Source organism: Dendrobates tinctorius, unplaced genomic scaffold (assembly GCF_039654945.1).
Source record: "Dendrobates tinctorius isolate UK_male_01 unplaced genomic scaffold, ASM3965494v1 ptg000103l, whole genome shotgun sequence".
Taxonomy (NCBI): domain Eukaryota; kingdom Metazoa; phylum Chordata; class Amphibia; order Anura; family Dendrobatidae; genus Dendrobates; species Dendrobates tinctorius.
The window spans coordinates 39410023-39422780 of NW_027361771.1; the positions used below are offsets into that span (position 1 = coordinate 39410023).

General features: G+C 46.7%; 1 protein-coding gene across 1 annotated transcript in view; it reads right to left on the minus strand.

Moving 5' to 3' along the window:
- The window catches only part of RBP3 (retinol binding protein 3), a 57457-nt gene that overhangs the window by 21311 nt on the left and 23388 nt on the right, over positions 1-12758 (minus strand). Inside the window, exon 2 of the mRNA XM_073588558.1 lies at positions 1055-1245. Within this exon, the coding sequence (XP_073444659.1) occupies positions 1055-1245 (191 nt within the window). The remainder of the gene's footprint in view (positions 1-1054; positions 1246-12758) is intronic.

A 12758-nucleotide genomic window follows, 5' to 3' on the forward strand; every position in this document is an offset into this window, starting at 1 on the left:
AGTTGAACGAAATTCATTGGTTATTTTAAATTTTTGTGGAAATTCAGTTTTCAATATTCAGTTTGCAATATGATCACTTGCACAGTGCTCCTTGGGATGTTTAAAGTTTTGGAAATCATTTTGTATCCAACTTCAGCTTTAAACTTCTCCACAACAGTATCACGGACCTGCCTGTTGTGTTCCTTGGACTTCATGATGCTCTCTGTGCATCAAACAGAACCCTGAGACTATCACAGAGCAGGTGTATTTATACGGAGACTTGATTACACACAGGTGGATTATATTTATCATCATTAGTCATTTAGGACAACATTGGATCATTCAGAGATCCACAATGACCTTCTGGAGTGAGTTTGCTGCACTGAAAATAAAGGGGCAGAATAATATTGCACGCCCCACTTTTCAGTTTTTGAATTTCCACAAAAATGTAAAATAACCAATACATTTCGTTCAACTTCACAATCATGTTCCACTTGTTGTTGATTCTTCACCAAAAATTTACATTTGGTATCTTTATGTTTGAAGTATGATATGTAGGAAAAGGTTGAAAAGTTCCAGGGGGCCGAATACTTTCGCAAGGCACTGTATGTGTACCGTATAGTAGATATGTTGCTGTCAATCCAAGTTACGCAAATTGCATTTTGGGGGGTGGGAACTGAGTCTAATGAGATTTCTGAAATCTCATGCACATGCTGCTAATTATTTCTTTGTAGACTTGAACCTTTATCATTCAGCAGCATATCAATTCTTTCAGATTTTTTGCAGCATTTATCATCCATTCAAATGAAGAAAAAAAGCAAGTAATAATGTATCAAGAACGAGGCAAAAAACAGGTACATTTTATGCAACGTTTTTCCTACCAACACTCTGGTGTTTGCAGTAAATACTAAGTGTGTGCACATACCCTTATACACTGAGTAGTGCTTTTAAAGTAAAACCTACCATAGTTATAGCTCTGTCCTCTGTCCTAGAAGATTAAACTTGAACACTAGGAGATGTCTTGGAGGACTGAAATACTAAGCAAATTCTGAACAAACCGGACTAGCCAACCTACCTCAAGTCAATGATTAAGGCATCTGTATCAACAACTTTCCTCCAAACATGTTCTACTAAAAGATCTGATACTTGGTGAAGAATCTCACAGTCGGCAAACATATCAAATCTTAAGTAACCAATGTTCTTCTCAAACACATCAGTGTGAAAGGAAAATTTGATGAGGTCCTCAAACATCTCAGGAGGCGGTATCTGAAAGAAAGAAATAGCATAAGTGACATTATAAGGCTCAAGAAATCAAACCAGTCAGAAATGGCTCATAGAGCACTGATCAGAGACACTGCTGGCAGACAGAGATGTGAATGCACAAGACTAAGAAGTGATCCATTGTGCCACCAGTACTAGGCCGGAGTCCGCAATGTAGCAGCACATACTGTAAGTACTCGTCGTGGGAGCGCGGTTAGGTAAGAATTAGTTTGTTATTCTTTGCCAGGCACAGTGGAGGCATTATTACTGTGGTGGGGATGGTATAATTATAAGGTGGCACAGGGGGGCATTAATACTATAGGGTGGTTCTATTTTACCTCTTTCAGATGTCAGTGTGTCCCATACATGTGGTGACAATTTTCACACGTACAGGAGACAGATACACACGTAGACCCATTCAAATGCCCATGTCATTGTGTTTCTATAGAAAGTGTGTCAGCCAGCAAAATATGTTGACATGTCCGCAGTATGGGCCGCAAGACATCCCGCACACGTGCATATGGATGTCCTTAGTGTGACATGTACCGGCACCTGAGAAACAACGATACAGTAAATGCTGTTCCCCGGCGTTGGGTGCTGAAGACAGCTCTCATCATTGTCCCCCGCTCTGCTGGCGATCAGCGCGAGCAGGGTAGAATGTTGAGAGTTATATTCAAGTGATAAGAGTGAGAGCAGGCGGCGGCTGATGGTACTACTACTCCTATCAGCCTATGGCTGCTGCTACTAATAATAGTGAGAGCAAGCGGCGGCTGATGGAAATATTCATCACCCGCCAACTGCACTATAAATAAGTAAATGAAAAATCCAGAGTGGGTTCCCCTGTATTTCTGATGACCAGCCAGGCAAAACTGACAACTGGGGCTGCAACCCTCAGTTGTGAGAATTAGCAAGGCTGATTATCAAGAATAGAGGGGTCCCCATGCGGTGTTTTTAATTTTGTAATTACTGTGGCGCAACGCCTACGGTATGTGTTGGGGAACACTCGCTTGGCAGCGGATTAACGTAGTCAGGCACGGGTTTTTCACAAAAAATAGTCCATAGGTTTATTTAAGTGCCATAAACTGTGCCATTAAGCCAGGTTGCACATTACCGGCGTACACATAGTCCATTACTTTATCACATAAGCTTTACCAAGCATTCACTAGTCACGCCTGTCTTTCTCCAGTCACCGGGTGACTGCACAGTTCAATAACTGACCTTATCCAGTGCACACAGTTCTTTCCCCATGCCCGGGGTTACCTCTCAGGAGCTCCTGCTCCACAGACTAACCGCCTGTCAGTCCTGGTTCCTGGGGAAGCTGCCGAACTGGGATCACCGTTCATGCGCCCCGTGCACTACTGACAGTCCAAATCCTCAGATGGAAGGTAGCTCCCCCAAACGCAGTGCCTTCACAGACTCCTCAAACACACGTGGCCTGTCCGGGTGCTATTCAGGACATTCGTCCAACACCCAGGCCACCGGTACCAAGGTTTCACCACGTGCTTCAGGAATCTGATCCTACTCCCAGGATCTTCCAACACAGACCTTCCAGGACCTTGCACCCTGAACCATTCAGGTACACACACTCTGACCATGTGACCAGACCTCAGTCACATTATATGGTTGTAAGTGTAGGGAAGGTGGACTGACGGGCGGACCTGTTTGCAGTGGGAAGGCAGAGGTGTAGTGTATTGTGTGTGGACTGTTAGAGGGAAAGATGGGAAACAGCTGGAGATAAAGAGGAAGAGTGCAATATTGGAGTTTGACCATTAGAAGGCAGTGGAGAGTGCGAGGATAGGACTGAACAACTGCCATTGGCTAAAGAAACTTTCAAGTTATGGGGGGCGGGGTTACCTGAACGGGATGGATAAAAGGCTGAGAGAAGGTTCTGGAAAGGTCAGTCAGTGAGAGGAGCGCAGTAGACAGGAAGGTCTGCTGAGGAGAGAGGACAGACAAGAAGCTCTGGAGGGGACTGACAGTGAAAAAAGGTCACGGGGGGGTGGCCCTGACAGGAAGGGCCGCAGATAGAGACAGACTGTGGTACTAGAAAATGAACGGATTCGGACTGGTAAAACACTGTGGTGGTAGGCCTAGGGCAACCACAGTGGAAGAGCCGCGTGGGACGTTAATTGGCGAAAGGAAGAAAGTGAAGGTACCCGGGCCTGTTTGCGAAGTCGAGCAGTTGTAGTGTGGAGCTGCAGAGTCAGTCGAGAAGCTGCTGTGTGAAGCTGTGGAGTTAGTCGAGCAGCTGCTGTGTAAAGTTGCGGAGTCTGTCGAGCAGCTGTTGTGTGGAGCTGCGGGTCGTGGAAAGTACGATCAATAAAAAAGACCTGTTGGACACGATCCTGTCTCTGTCTCGAGTCTGTCTGCGGGCAGTAACGGACCACCCCCCTGTCGGTCACCCTACCTACATAACCACCCCCATGGATGGGCGGTGCATGTGTGGTTATTCAATTCCCGCCCAGCTCTATGACTAACCCTATAAACCCCCTTTAAATAAACACAACAAACTTGTGGAACTATAAGTCCCAGCATAACCATATCATTTTCAGCTTACAGCGCAGAGGACCTATGTGACACATACTGGACATTTACAATAATGCCAGTCCTTAATTCACCATCATAATTATGCCTCCAAGCGTATCCTGAAGCGCACACACAGCGCCCCCTAGCTGTAACAGAGGTTACTGCATCACATTACTTAAATAAATAATTTGAAAAACTGTCGTGGGGCTCCCCCATTTTGGACAACCGGCCTTGCTAAAGTAGACAGCTAGGAGCTGGTATTCTCAGGTTGGTAAGGGGCCATTGATATTGACCCCCCCCGGTCTAAAAATAGCAGCTCACAGCAACCCAAAAAAGGCCAGGCTCTACAGGTCAAGTGAGGTTCATAGTTTTGGGGTTGATGACACCTTTGTATTGTCAGGTGACATCAGGCCCACAGCTTAGATGTGGAGACACCTATAAGACACCTATAAATTACTAATCCTATAGTTGTATTGTAAATAAAGACACAGCCAGAATAAAGTCCTTTATTTGATATCAAAACAAAACACTAACTTTTTTATTTAAAAATATCAAACACTTATACTCACCTAACGCCTAATTCCATTGAAGCCCTTGTCTACTGTAATAAAACAAAAATGAAAAAAACACAACAATATTCCTCACCTGTCCATCTTTATGTCCCATGCCGTAATCCATGTCTGGGGATAAATAGTTTTCAAACTGGATGGTGCCAAGAAGCTACCATAAAGGCTGAGAACCATTGGTAAATGAGCTGCTGTATTACTCAAAGGAGGCACAGGGGGACATTTATACTATAGGATGGCTGTATTATGCTAAGGAGGCATAGGGGGACATTAATACTAAAGGGTGACTGTATTACTCTAAGGAGTCACTGGGGACATTAATACTATAGAGTGGCTGTATTACTCTAAGGAGGCACAAGGGGACATTAATACTGTAGAAAGACAAATGGGGAACTTTTACTATTTCAAAGCACAGGGAGGCACTATTGCTATAATGAAGTTTATTGGTTGGTTTATTGCAAGCAGCAAAAAGTTTGTAAATGTTGATCATAATAAGCCTAGTTTACGATGTCGGTTGCATAGTTTTGCTTCAACTGTATAAGGAGACACAGAGGGCATTCTTACTTCAGAGAGCCACATGGGGCATTATTACTATAAAGAGGCCCAAGGGGACAATATTACTATAAATAGGCAGATAGGAGCAGAGGCAATTATTACTATAAGTATGAACACAGGGAGCATTATTACGGTATAGAGGCACAAGGAGGAGGTTCGGGGCATTATTACTATTAGGAGGCAGATGGCAGCACAGTGACTCAGTGGTTATCACTGAAGCTTTTCACCGCTGGGATCCTGTGTGCAAATCCCACCAAGTTCAACATTGGCAAGGAGTTTGCATGTTCTCCCTGTGTTTGTGTAGGTTTCGTCTCACACTCTAAAGACATATTGATAGGGAATTCAGATTGTGAGCCCCAAGCAGGACATGGATGACAATATCTGTAATGCGCTGTGGAATACGATGATGCTGTATAAGTAAGCACAATAAATAATAAATAGATGGGAGTACAGGAGAACATTATTACTATAAGCAGGCTAAGAGGCAGCATTATTACTATAAAGCGCACCAGGGTAATTATTAGTATAAGGAGGAGTAGGAGGCTGTATGACTATAAGGAGGTGCAGAAGGCTGTATAATAATTATTATAATTATTATTATAAGGATGGCAAAGGTGGGGCACTATTACTATAAGACCTCACGGTTCTGTATAACTAGAGTTGAGCGAAACAGGTCGGTCAGATTCAAAAGTCGCCGACATTCGCCAAAGTTTCGCCAAAGGTTTCGAAACCCGACCATAGAGTGAGGTCGGCCAAGCGGTCGCTGACCCGAGCGCCAAAGTTGCGTTTCCCATAATGCTTACAGGCACCTTTTCTCAGCCAATGAGCAAGGACGCACACTGTGGGCAACGCGATGACATGGGCAGCGGTCACCGCCATCTTAGAGAAGGGCATTGCAGTGATTGGCTTGATTTGTGTGGCGTCACAGTGGCTATAAAAGCCCTGTCTGCCGTCCGCCATTTTACTTCTGCCAATCTTAGCATAGGGAGAGGTTGTTGCCGCTGTTTCTCAATAGGGAGAGTGTTAGGCAAAAAAGAAAAAAAGATAGGCAGGAAAGAAAAAAGAATCTGTGCTTCTGCTGATAGAAACTGTGCTGTACAGTGACAGGGGAGGAGTTTCTTGCGTGCAGCAGCGCTGGTTATTAGGCTGCCTTATTAGGCTACCTGATAGCTGCATTGCTGTGTGCACACTGCTGTGCAGACTGCTTTTTACACAGAACTCATACTTTTATTATTTTTTGTACACAGTTACCGAGCGTTAATTTTTTCCCACACCGTATAGAGCTGTACGCTCCTCACAAACTACCGTGTACCAGCTGCTATCACGGACAAATACATGCTGGCTATCTGTGTGTGACTCCGGAAATAAATATACAGAGATTTAAATTTTCCCCTACACCATATTCAGCTGTCCACTTCTGATACAGTACCATATATCTGCTATTTGGATTACGGTCAAATCGATACTGAGACAGTGTCTGTCTGTGACTCCGGAAATATATACTGAGATTTTAATTTTTCCATACACCGTATAGAGCTGTACGCTCCTCACATACTACTGTGTACCGGCTGGTATCACGGACAAATACATGCTGACTATCTGTGTGTGACTCTGGAAATAAATAAACGGAGATTTAAATTTTCCCCTACACCGTATTCAGCTGTCCGCTTCGGATACAGTACTGTATATCTGCTGTTTGGATTACGGTCAAATCCATACTGAGACAGCGTCTGTGTGTGACTAAGGGAATATATAAAAGGAGATTTAAATTTTCCCCTACACTGTATACAGCTGTACGCTTCTGATACAGTGCCGTATATCTGCTGTTTGGATTACGGTCAAATGCATACTGGGAGAGCGTCTTTGTGTGACTCCGGAAATAAAAACGGAAATTTAATTTTTCCCCTACACTGTATAAAGCTGTACGCTTCTGATACAGTACTGTATATTTGCTGTTTGGATTACGGTCAAATACATACTGGGAGAGCGTCTGTGTGTGACTACGGGAATATATAAAAGGAGATTTACATTTTCCCCTACACTTTATACAGCTGTACGTTTCTGATACATTACCGTATATCTGCTGTTTGGATTACGGTCAAATACATACTGAGAGAGCGTCTGTGTGTGACTACGGAAATAAATTCCGAGATTTAAATTTTCCCCTACACTGTATACAGCTGTTCATTTCTGATACAGTACTGTATATCTGCTGTTTGGATTATGGTCAAATACATACTGGGAGAGCGTCTGTGTGTGACTAAGGGAATATATAAAAGGATATTTAAATTTTCCCCTACACTGTATTCAGCTGTACATTTTTGATACAGTACGGTACATCTGCTGTTTGGATTACGGTCAAATACATACTGGGAGAGGGTCTGTGTGTGACTAAGGGAATATATTAAAGGAGATTTAAATTTTCCCCTACACTTTATATAGCTGTACGTTTCTGATACAGTACCGTACATCTGTTTGGATTACGGTCAAATACATACTAGGAGAGCATCTGTGTGTGACTAAGGGAATATATAAATGGAGATTTAAATTTTCCCCTACACTGTATACAGCTGTACTTTTCTGATACAGTACCATACATCTGCTATTTGGATTACGGTCAAATACATACTGGGAGAGTGTCTGTGTGTGACTAAGGGAATGTATAAAAGGAGATTTAAATTTTCCTCTGCATTTTATACAGTTGTACATTTCTGATACAGTACCGTATATCTGCTGTTTGGATAACGGTCAAATACATACTGGGAGAGCGTCTGTCTGTGACTACTGAAATAAATACCGAGATTTAAATTTTTCCCTACACTGTGTACAGGTGTATGCTCCTCATACAGTACCATATATCTGCTGGTATTTTTGGTGCATTTTCCCTAACATGAGGAAGTTTGGTGGAAGAGGCCACAGACGTGGGTGGTGGGCTGCTGGTACTGATGATGGTGGTTGTGCATCTGCTGGTTATGCCAAAAGCACAACAGCAGTTAAGGCAGGAGGTGTTGATCCTGCATCATCATCTGGCTCAAGAAGGCCTGGAAGGTTCCCTTTTCTGGGAGTAGGTAAACCGCTTTTAAAGCCGGAGCATCAGGAACAGGTTTTGGCTTACATGGCAGAAACAGCCTCCAGCTCTATCGCCTCCTCTTCTGAAGTGTCCAAAAATGCCAGCACCGAGTCATCAGTGCAGGCTGCTGGTCAGGAACAACACCTTTCCTTGAGTCCTTCACCCCCACCAAAAGTGAAGGATGCGGCAGGTCACACTTCTGATTACTCCATGGAGCTCTTTTCACATACCATGCCTGGGTTACCAAGTCAAATCCTGAATTCCCCAGTCCAAGATGAATCTGACATGGAGTGCACTGATGCACAGCCACTGCTAGATAATTCTGCTGGTACATTGACCCAGAGCACTACATTGCCCTCGCAGTCTACTGAGCCAGAATCTGACCCTGATGAAACTCAGGTGCCCCTTCCCGCATACTATACCACCTTACACGGTGACACAGAGGAAGGTGCAGCTGAAATTGAAGAGGAGGTGATGGATGACCCAGTTGTTGACCCGGATTGGCATCCATTGGGGGAAGAGGGTGCCGCTGACAATAGCTCAGAAGAGGAGAAGGATCCGCAGCAGGCATCGACATCGCAGCAGCGGTTATCTGGCAGGCCCGTAGCTGTCCAAAAACGTGGTAAAAAAACAAAAAGAGTTGCAGGACAGCTTGCCCAGAGGGTCAAATTAGCACAGAGTGCAAACCCTGAAAATTTATACCATAGTAGGAAGATTGCAGTGTGGCACTTTTTTGACCAAAATCCTATTGATGAGGCAAAGGTTATCTGTAAGAAGTGTGGAAGGACCTTTAGCCGAGGGAAAAATATCCGAAATTTGAATACCAGTCGCATGCTTAGACATTTAATCACCATGCACTTGCAAGCGTGGACAGACTACAAAACCTCAGGTAGCACATGTGCACCTGCTCCGACTGAAGGTAGCCAGCAACGCTCCATCGCTTCCGTCACTGTAAGCCGACTGGTAAGCACACCACCAGCAAGAAATGTTGAGGTGTCGTCGCAAGGCCAAAGCAGTCAGGGAATCACAATGTTTTTGCAACGAAAGACTGAATCTAGGCCAGCACCACCACTATCACCATCACCAACCCCCTCTCAGTCCGTCAGGTCCACCACTAGTTCCCCCATATGCAGCTCTCAAGTCCAGCTCACCCTAGCAGACACTCTGAGTAGGACAAGAAAGTACTCATCCTATCATCCGCGTACACTGGCTTTAAACGCCTATGTGGCGCCCCTAAGGCTCAGTCGCCACAGAGGTACTGCACCTTCTCCTAAGGTGTAGTGCCCCACCAACTAGGTAAGTTGGGAACTCCTTTCCACACTCCAACACCTGCATCCCACACACAGGATAGTTCAGTAGATCCTCCCAGCAGCTTCAGGCTGGGGGTAGCAGAGCACCCTTCGTGGAACCCTGCTTCATAACACGAGATGTGCTCCGAGGTGGGTGGAGTTAGTATAAATGAGAGGGAAAGTGGAGAATTGCAGTTCAGTCTGGCAGAGGCCAGTGAGAGGGCAGGCTGACAGGAGGTCAGCCTGAGGGGAGCTCAAGGCGGAGGAAGGCAGTCAGTCAAGCGAGGCCGAGGACTGGTCTTAGTGGAACGAGCTCCCTAGAAGAGAGATAGAAGAGAGAGTGCTGCAGCTGCCTCAGTGATCTGAGCCAGCTGGCACGGGAAAGAGAAGGGAAGGAGAAAGACGTAGACCTGCAACCTAAGCTTCCATAAGAGAGAGAAGGAACAGCGCGGAACGAAGGAGTAAGAGAACAGAGAGGAGTTGTGGATTGGAAGAAGAACCCTGCCTATAGGTTCTCAGCGCAAGGCCGGGGCCCGGTCCCTGAGGTTGTATGGACACTTATGGTTCTGCAGCAGACAGCGGTGGAGTAGTTGGCTGTAAATGCACTACTCCCATCAAAGACTTGGGACACAACAGCAACCGATTTGCGAGCCAGGACTCTGAGAGGAGTCCCCGATAGAGGCTACAGCTGTCTGTCATACAAGTAAGGTTCGAGGAACATCTGACAGGAGGAATTCCAGAGAACTACGGTACTGGAGCTCTTCACATTAAAAGGCACAATAGAGGAGTCATTCAGGAAAGGCACATGTTGGCGGAGTGTTGGAGAGGAGAACCCTGACTTGCACGGGAGGTTGATTGAGTCTCTACCCCGGAGGACACGGCACGGAGGCGGGCACCAGTGGGTACCACGAACTGTGAGTAAAGCTTTGAAACTACAAGCCCTGTTGTCCTCCATTCATTCGTCGCTAACACCTTCAGCACCGCTACATCTGGGTACCAGCATCTATACCATTCTGTGCCTCTCCTCATCCATTGCACCTACACTGCCCTGGGACTACAGCTCCACCTGTGGGGAGCTACACCATCTTTGCTGCACCACACCATCAGTCCCAGTGGATCTGCATGCAGCGTTGGCTCAACATCTTACTTGCCAAACACCATGGGTGGTGTCACAAACTATTCAATTAAACTATAACACTATTGACATCACCGCCATTGATATTGGGCGCCCAGGGCCACGGACCGGATCACCGCTGCTGTGACACATCCCCCTGACACCGGCCCGGTACCGAGTACCCCGCTGCCCTGGGTGTGAGGGGCGACCCACCTACATTGCCAAACTGATCTCATTAGAGATGATGCCCTTCTGTTTGGTTGAAAGCGCAGCGTTCCGAGAGCTCATGACCTATGCTGTCCCACGCTATGACCTACCCAGTCGGCACTTCTTTTCTAGAAAAGCCATCCCTGCCCTCCACCTGCATGTGAAAGACCGCATTGTCCATGCACTCAAACAATCCGTGAGTGGAAGGGTGCACCTCACAACAGATGCATGGGCCAGTAGACATGGCCAGGGCCGTTACGTGTCCATCACTGCGCACTGGGTTAATGTGGTGGATGCAGGCTCCACAGGGGACAGCGGCGGTGGAACAGTGCTGCCTAGCTCACGGTATAGGAAACAGTTGGCTGTAGGCGTTCGACCCTCCTCCTTCTCCAGAAGCGAAAGCTCGTCGACAGAGCGCAGTCGCACGAGCACTCCATCCGCAGCTGCCAGTGTTGCACACGAGGTGTCCCACTATCGAACAGCTAGTGGTAAGCGTCAGCAGGCTGTATTAAAGATGATGTCTTTGGGCAATAACAGACACACCGCAAAGGTACTGGCAGCGAGAAACTGAGTCATAGCTGGGCAGTCTACATCTTGAGCCAGGCAAGGTAGTCAGTGATAACGGCCGTAATTTTGTGGCGGCCATAGCCCTTGCAAAGCTCAGACACATACCTTGTCTGGCTCACACCTTGAACCTGGTGGTGCAGTGCTTCCTAAATAATTATCCGGAGTTAACAGCCCTGCTCCATAAGGTGTGAAGACTGTGCTCGCACATCCGTCGCTCGCCCGTAGACTCCAGTCGTATGCAGAGGCTGCAGAGATCACTCAATCTCCCTAAGCACCACCTAATCATAGACGTTGCAACAAAGTGGAACTCCACCATGCACATGGTTGAGAGGCTGTGTAGTACGTGTGCCGACTGGGAGGTGACCCCTTTCTTCGCCGCGAACAGACTTGAGTCAGAGTCCAAGGTGCGTCGAACAGGTCCTCTTTATTGGTCATACTCTCTCGACCCGCAGCACCACACAGCAGCTGCTCAACTCCGCACACAGGCCCGGGTACCTTCACTTGCCTCCTCTCCTCTATGACATCCCTCGCGGCTCCTTCATTGTGGCTGCCTTAGGCCTACCACCACAGCGCTTCGCCTGCCCGAGTCCATCAGTCTTGTGGTACCCCCAGGCTCTCTCTCCGTCTGCGGCTTCTCCTGTCAGGGTCACCCCCCCTGACCGTCTTCCTCAACAGTCCTTCCTGGAGCTTCTCCTGTTTCTTCCTTTAGTCTTCTCTTCTGAGCTCCCCACTCTAGACTGTCCATTCTGGAACTCTCTCTCCCCTCTTATATCCCCTCTCTCACTGGGAATTCCCCTCTAGAGTTCCTGTAACCCCACCCCCCATGACTGTGCGTTTTCGTAGCCATAAGCTGATGTTAAGCCCTGCTCTCACTGCTCCCTACTCCCATCTTGCGGCCAAACTGCAGTACTACACCCATCTTTCCCTTCTCCAGCTGTCTCCAATCTATAAATGCAACAGTCCACCTAAAGCACACTATACCTTTACCTTCCCACTGCAGACAGGTCCGTACGTCAGTCCACTTCCCCTACACGCCTCTTCCTTTGTCCATTGTCGTCCTTGACAATCTCGCTCCCTCTCTTTGTCGTTCTGAAGCTTCCCCACCTTCTCCTGTCGGACCAGTTGTTGAGCCAGGCCCGCGAAACGCGGGGGGGCTGAACCAAATCGGGAGCAATCATGCTCCGAGTAGCTTACGGCTTACTCGCCAGCGCATACGCCACTATGACAATTCCTTCAGGTTGGGTCAGGACCACCCGGACTACTCTACGGGTGCGTACCCCCCACTTTTCTCCCCTTCTGTAACATCTTACAATTTGGAGCGCAATGACTGAGGCCCTAACCTACCAGGTTATCGTCAGGCTTCCTCCTTTTCTTTTGGGGTTTTTTGTGGTACTGGGGATCTGACATAGGGACCATTGTCTGTTTCAATCTCATCTGTCTCTTTTGTCCTGTCAAATCAAATAGTCATGGTCGGCGTTTTTCTCTTCACTCTGAGTACCCGGGACCTGTTGAACATTTTCATTTTTTCAAATAACATTTTAAATCAACTATACATATTATACATAGTTGCAACATGTACTACGTTTTGATGGGTATAACATTGACCCTATTCCTACAACATTCTA